At 42.5% G+C, this 6,423-nt stretch overlaps 1 protein-coding gene across 1 annotated transcript; it reads right to left on the bottom strand.

The window, feature by feature from the left end:
• Positions 1 to 623: 623 nt before the first annotated feature.
• On the bottom strand, positions 624 to 4,890 carry seraf (Schwann cell-specific EGF-like repeat autocrine factor). The gene is made up of 5 exons (XM_086154386.1): positions 4,551 to 4,890; positions 3,934 to 4,029; positions 2,477 to 2,581; positions 1,283 to 1,378; positions 624 to 863 (listed from the first exon to the last, which is right to left on the bottom strand). The coding sequence occupies exons 1-5, from the start codon at positions 4,762 to 4,764 to the stop codon at positions 751 to 753; spliced, it is 624 nt and encodes a 207-aa protein (XP_086010512.1). The 5' UTR covers positions 4,765 to 4,890; the 3' UTR covers positions 624 to 750.
• Between the last annotated feature and the right edge of the window lie 1,533 nt (positions 4,891 to 6,423).

The raw sequence follows: 6,423 nt of genomic DNA, 5'->3' as shown, positions 1-6,423 counted from the left end.
AGATGTTAGCATGCTAACTGGCTAGCCTGGCCCCTTTCCACCACAATTCCAGGAACTTTTTATGATCATGAATTTATTCTTCCGGGGAAAAGAATTCTTGGTCAAAAGTGTAGAACAATTTATGAAACTTCATTGCACATCCAATCCAGTAGGTGGAGATAAGAAGCCAAATCAAAGCCTCGCTGAATATCTTCATCCATACACATGCTCAAATGAGCCAGGGCCTCGTCGTCCATCAGCCTTGCGTACATTCTCGTCTTCCACTCCCATTTTTCCACAATGAAACAAGTTTAACAGGCGGAAATGCTGCAAGTGTTTTCCACCCAATCAGCGTTCTTTGTTTGCTGAAAAACAGTAATTGATTGGACACACTTGCGGTGTTTCCGCGCTCCTCGAAGGATTCCAGGTCGTCTGAAAAGTCCTACCCCCATCCAGGCAAAGAGTAGGGTTGAATTTAATATGGGTGGGGTTGCACCGGGGGATTCACAATTCCGGGTAATTTGGTGGTAAAGTGGCTAAAGTGAACCTTTTCAGGCCGATACCAGTGATCCTCTTTTTAAACCCCAAGAATGAAGCTCAAATGGAGACGGAATGAAAAGTAGACATTTTTTTAAACAAACCTTTTATGACACATCATGTTCATACAGCATCAATCAACCATATCTGTGGTTCTGAAAAAAATTGAAATAAGAAAATGCTTTTGAACCTGAATGTTTAGCAAAGACAAAGCTGTCGCCCTCAGTTTCCACACTAGTGGAATATTTTCCTGGACTCGCAGCGGGGACCGGAGAACGGTGGGCGACAGCGGCACTTGTCAGGCGAAATGCACTTCCCTCCGTTCAGGCAGGACTGAGTGCACACCGCTGCAAAAGCCAGGAAAGGAGGGCAATAAATCCGCAGCGGGCGAAAAGCGTATGGATTTCAGTCACATCTGGAAAAACAAGGTGAAAACTTTCCCCCTATGCACAAGGTTCCCAGTCCCACCAGAGCAGAAATTCAAGTGGTTTGATTTACACCAAGTTTCTGCAATTTTCTTGCTATTTCATACGCACTTTTTTCTATTTTACCATTATATCCGGCTGACTAAGAAAAATAAATGTTATTGATTATTTTACAGTGGTTTCCACAACTGGAAAGCCAGGCTGCATGGGAAACCTGATGTGATTCGTCTTGTGGGTGTGATTCATGGACTGATAGCTTTTAAAAGCTCTCGGCGTAAATGCATCTTGAAGGCGTTTGGAGTGGGAATGCGCTGGTTCCTCTGCGACCTGTCTGAACTCACCCGTGTGGCAGGCGCCGCCCAGCCAACCCTCGGGACAGCTGCAGATTCCCGGAGCCACGCAGACCCCCCCGTTCCTGCAGCCCTGTGGACAAATAGCTGTGGACCGGACGGGACAGAGACAAATCAGGCATGTGGGACAGATCTGGAAATCCGCTTTAGCTTTGTTAGTCACTATTTGAATATATGTTTGAATATCTGCTCAGGTCTGAAACATACAGTTGTCAAATTAACAACAGATATTAAATATTGATCTCCATAGAGTAACAGAAACGACAATTTTTCAATACATATGTATATTTAAAGAATGGCAAACTATTTCGATTCTACCGGTACTTGTTTGGTAACCCTTTCCACTGTGATCGCTCTTTATTTTTCCCCATTTTCAGGCAAATTCTTGCAGATTTGGGAAAACCCAAATTATTAGTTTTACATATTTATGATGTTAAATTCATGCCAAGTTTTCCATTCATTATGTTTGGCGAAATGGTTTTCCCCGGTCATTAAAAGGTAACTAATGTCCATGTTTTCAACGCAATCAAGTAAATTTTTAGTTGTTGTTTGGTTACCAAAGATAATCTTTAATGAGGATTGGATGCTCATATTTAACTTACTAATCCAACAACCAGATATTTGTTTGTTCTGGAAACCGAGAGCGTTACATGTTAACTTAATTTGTAGGTATAATTTGTGGATATGATTTGGACTGGCTTGACTCAAAGGTTTGGAAGTGATGATTTTTTTTTTTTAATATCCTGACACACTGTTATATATAAACTGTCCATGTCAGATAGAGTTGTCCCTGGTAGTGTGTTAATGCCCCGATGACAGTATTTATCTCAACATGCTACCAAAGCTCAATGAGAGGCTCTCAGTCATATTGAGGTCACACAGGTGGCCCTGGATGACTCCCCGAAATTCACACCCGGATCGTCTGTGCCTTTTTTAAAACATTCTGAGTTGAAGTGCAACCGGAATTTATCGCCCGAAGGTCACGGCCACCATTCGCAAGCCGTAAAAGGTTTACGACCACTAAGTCATGTGGATTGTTGCGAAGAGAGGCTGAATGTTGCCGCCCGTCATCATAGCGTCTCTGAGTTGGAGACCTGCTTGAAATATTGCCGGGGGGAAGCGGCTCCAGCTGGTGCCCCAGAGCCCCGGTGTTAATGAGGTCATTAGATACGGCCGTAAACGCACCATCTTGGCATTTCGATCCGGTCCAGCTCGAGGGGCAGATGCACTTGGCCGCGCCGTTGACGGCAATGCACTCGCCTCCGTTCCAGCATCCGCCGTCGCATGTCACTGCCGAAAACACACACACACACACACCGACACCTTTAGGCTGTGGCATACTGCGATTATGAGAATGCTTTGCTCATACGTGTGGGTTCACTGCACCACCTGCGGGCATAAGCTCTTGCTTTTAAGTTCTTCGCCTGTCTGGCATCCCTGTTGTAAGGCGATAAGAGAGACATCCTTCTCTGTATAGCGCTAATGCTAAGCTAGTGAGCGAAAGTTGCAAGAAGGATCCTGGGAAACAAATTGCCCCAAAAGGCGCCATTTCTCTTCTGAGTTGTACCTCAAAAAGACCAGGTATATTGGTGCCCCCCCTCATTTCTTGCCCAGTGCCTTAAAAGACTGGACACAAACAGTACAAGAAATTAACCCAGTTGTGCATTTTTAAATAGTTTTGGCCCTTATCATCCCCGATATCCTCAGATTTATGATGTTGCCACCTGTGCAAGTCCAAAGACAGTTTTATAATTAGCTCCAAACAGGAAGGAGGTCGTTGCAGGGAAACACTAAATTTCTTGAAATGTACTGTAATAAGACTGAACGTTTGCCAAAAACACTCCTCGGCAACTTGGCAAACATCAGAGCGACGCTAAATACTGAGACCAAAGGGAAGACCTTTTTCTGGCAGATTTGATCTGTTACCTAGCAACCCCTTGTTCCCTTTCAAAGAGATCTGGTTTACTCCTTTTCTCTGTGTTGGACTGTTTCTGAGTTTTCTTTTTTTATTATGATTATTCTGGGTAAGAAAATGCAAGACTCTGGTAAGTCTTTCGGAAACTTAAACTTCAACCTGGCCAAAAGAGATTAACATTGCTTAAAATTCAAATCCATGACCCTTGAGAATGAAAACTTTTAGGATTTACAGACTCATTTTAAACCTGCACGTTTTACGTAATAAATGAAGAATGGAAAATTAATGTAAGACCAAGCTCAGTCTATAGAGATTTGCAAAACAGAAAAGTTGGCCAGATTGCAAAAAAAAATGTTAATAACAATCTATTGGTATGAACTTGCAAGTTTACTTTGTAATAATTTTGAGACCAATTCTTCTCGCAAATTAAAATGATCAATATCATACTATTGCCGCATTAACCTGACAACGTTTGGTAAAAACTCACAAGTATTGTGGCAGTCATTGTGAATTGTTGCTACTTCTGCTCATCTTTTAATTTACTGCAATTTACTTTAATTTACAGTGATGTGCTTGACTGGCAATAAAGCCTCTCGGTCACAGTGCTGCTAGTTCTACTGTCTGTTTGACTGTTCATTTTCTTTCTTGCACAGTAAAAACACAAAACATTGGGACAAGCACTGTTCCACCACAAATTCACAACTTCTGAGTTGACTAAGTGGGCTACCTTTGTGACAGTATCTCCCTCCGAACCCTGGAGGACATCTGCATTTTCCAGGACGAAGACACTCCCCTCCATTCTTACATTTAGGATAACAGTTGGCTGTGCAGGAGACACAAAATGTTTTCATATTTCAATAAGAGCGCCCAAACATTGACACACAGGCTGCATAGCGATATTTCCTCCATTTGCATATGACATTCATCTTGCCAATAAAAAACTCATGAGTGATGATCAGTACCAATATAAATAAATTATCTTCTGGATGCTGGATACACCCACACTGGGAACAAACCGACATCCTGGATTAAGCTATTCACTTCAAACGGACTGAACACTGGATTTCACATGTCAGCAAATGGACATATACAGTTTCTATAAAACTTATGTTAATGCATAAACCCCTCTTCTGGTTATCCACATATAAACACGAGTACTGTGTGGAGGGACTATATCCTCCCCAAAACCCTTGTTCTTATTTGGTACACATTTTTGAATTCACTTTTCTATTTGGGATTATTGAGAGTTTTAAAGTGTAGAAATGTGCTTTTAAAATCTTGCTCAAAGAATATCTCGGCCTGAAACATGCACCTGAAAGTGAACAAAACAGACTGTCACATCACCATACTGGCAGGTCTCTCCTTCGTAGCCCCGGGAGCAGAGGCAGGTATTGTTGCGGATGCACACGCCGGCGTGTTCGCACTGCGGCTCGCAAGTCGCCCGGAGGTCGAACACGAATCCCGCCGCGACGCCCCGCGGCGCGTCGGACCGGGCGGCGGCGCACGGCGGCATCAGCGAGGCCAGGAGAACCGCCAGGCCGAGAGCCGCGGAGCCCATCGTCGGGGAAGTTTGGAGGGAGAACGCGGGGTGGAGGAAGGTGGAGAAGAGAGTCTCCCCACCTCGGAAGATCACCCGGACCGCAGACAGGTTTGTGGGAGCGGGAGGGGCCGGCTCGGTCGGCCGGCCGGCCGGGGAGTGTCCTGGAGGAGGGGGGATCACTTGGGTGGGGGGTCGAAGGCGGGGCTGGCTGGCAGCTGAGTTTTGTTTGCTAATATTTATTTGCAAGTGTTTTTTTATTTTGTTTTTTATTTTATGATGGAATATTAAACAAATAAAAAAAGATTGGGGGTGAATACACACACACACACAGGCAATCAGAAGTGGCATTATTGTCAGCCTGTCAGTTGAGGACATTTTGTCTGTTAATGTTTTCCAACAAACTTCGCAAATAGCCAAGTATTTTTTAATTTTTGTTTTTATTTTACGATGGAATAATAAACAAATAAGAAAAAGGTTGGGGGTGGCTATATTAACACAATCAGAAGTAACATTATTGTCAACCTGTCAGCCGAGGAAATTTTGTTTGGTAATGTTTTCAAACAGATTTTGCAAATAGCCAAGTGTTTTTTTAATTTTTTTTTATTTTGATTTTACAGTGGAATAATAAACAAATAATAAATGTTTTAGGCGGCTACGCACACAATTAGAAGTAGCATTAGCATTTTATTGGTGGGAGGGGGGCTACCTGTCAGCTGAGGAGGTCTTGTTTGGTAATGTTTTCAAACAGATTTTGCAAATAGCTAAATGTTTTTTTTTTTTTTTTTATTTATGGTGGAAATCAATAAAAAGCTGGGGGGCGGCTACGCACATAATTAGAAGTAGCATTGGCATTTTATTGGTGGGGGGGGTCTACTTTAATAATTAAAACAATAGGTAAAAAAAAAGGTTGGGGGGGCTATACACCCAATTAACAGTCGCAGTAGCATTTTTATGAAGGTGGGGGGGTAGATTTCAGCTGAGGAAGTTTTTTTTTAATAAACATTGCAAATAGCAAAATGTGCATTATTTAGTTTTTTTTACGGTCGAATAATAATGAGTTAACCTGTTGGGGTGCTGCTACCATTAGAATTAGAAATAGCTTTAGCATTTTTATAGAGGTTGTCGGGGTCACCTGTCAGCTAAGGAAGTTTTGTATTGTGTTTCTTTCAAATTAGCTGGACTAATAAACAATGAATAATTTTTTTGAGCACGCAGAATTAGATTAGCATTTTTATTAATTTGCCTTAATCTGCTCTTAGGCTTCTTCTTCTTTTTCTCCTCCTTTTCGCTTTTCCCTTCAGGGGTCGCCACAACAAATCAACCCTCTCCATCTAACCCTATTCTCTGTATCCTCCTTTCTGACACCAATTACCTTTGTTTCCTCTCACTATGTCCATAAAGCTTTCTCTGACCTTCTCTGTACTGTTCAATTAGCATACTCAAAGCAAATACTGCATCTGGAGTACTCTTTCTAGCCATACAGGTGTTCACGAATGCTGACTTCTGCTCCCAGTCTAGTTTCCACTACTCTTTCTCATAACTTCATTTATGGGTCATCAACCTTATCCCTGCATAGTTGCCGCAATTCTGCACATCCCCCTTTTTCTTAAAAATGGGCACCATCACACTTCGCCTCCATTCTTCAGGCATCGTCTCACTCTCTAAGATCCTGTTGAA

This window comes from Fistularia commersonii, chromosome 10 (genome assembly GCF_037954325.1).
Source record: "Fistularia commersonii isolate RoL2024-O1a breed Wild chromosome 10, RoL_Fcom_v1.0, whole genome shotgun sequence".
Lineage (NCBI taxonomy): Eukaryota > Metazoa > Chordata > Actinopteri > Syngnathiformes > Fistulariidae > Fistularia > Fistularia commersonii.
This window is presented reverse-complemented; position numbering and strand designations above follow the sequence as displayed.

Excerpts from the sequence above, each read along its gene's own strand:
- seraf (XM_086154386.1), bottom strand. The coding sequence starts at position 4,764 with ATGGGCTCCGCGGCTCTCGGCCTGGCGGTTCTCCTGGCCTCGCTGATG. Across the intron at positions 2,582-3,933 it reads AGGGAGATACTGTCACAAAG|TGACATGCGACGGCGGATGC; the intron begins GTAGCCCACTTA and ends TGTTTTCGGCAG. Across the intron at positions 864-1,282 it reads GGGCGGCGCCTGCCACACGG|CGGTGTGCACTCAGTCCTGC; the intron begins GTGAGTTCAGAC and ends TGGCTTTTGCAG.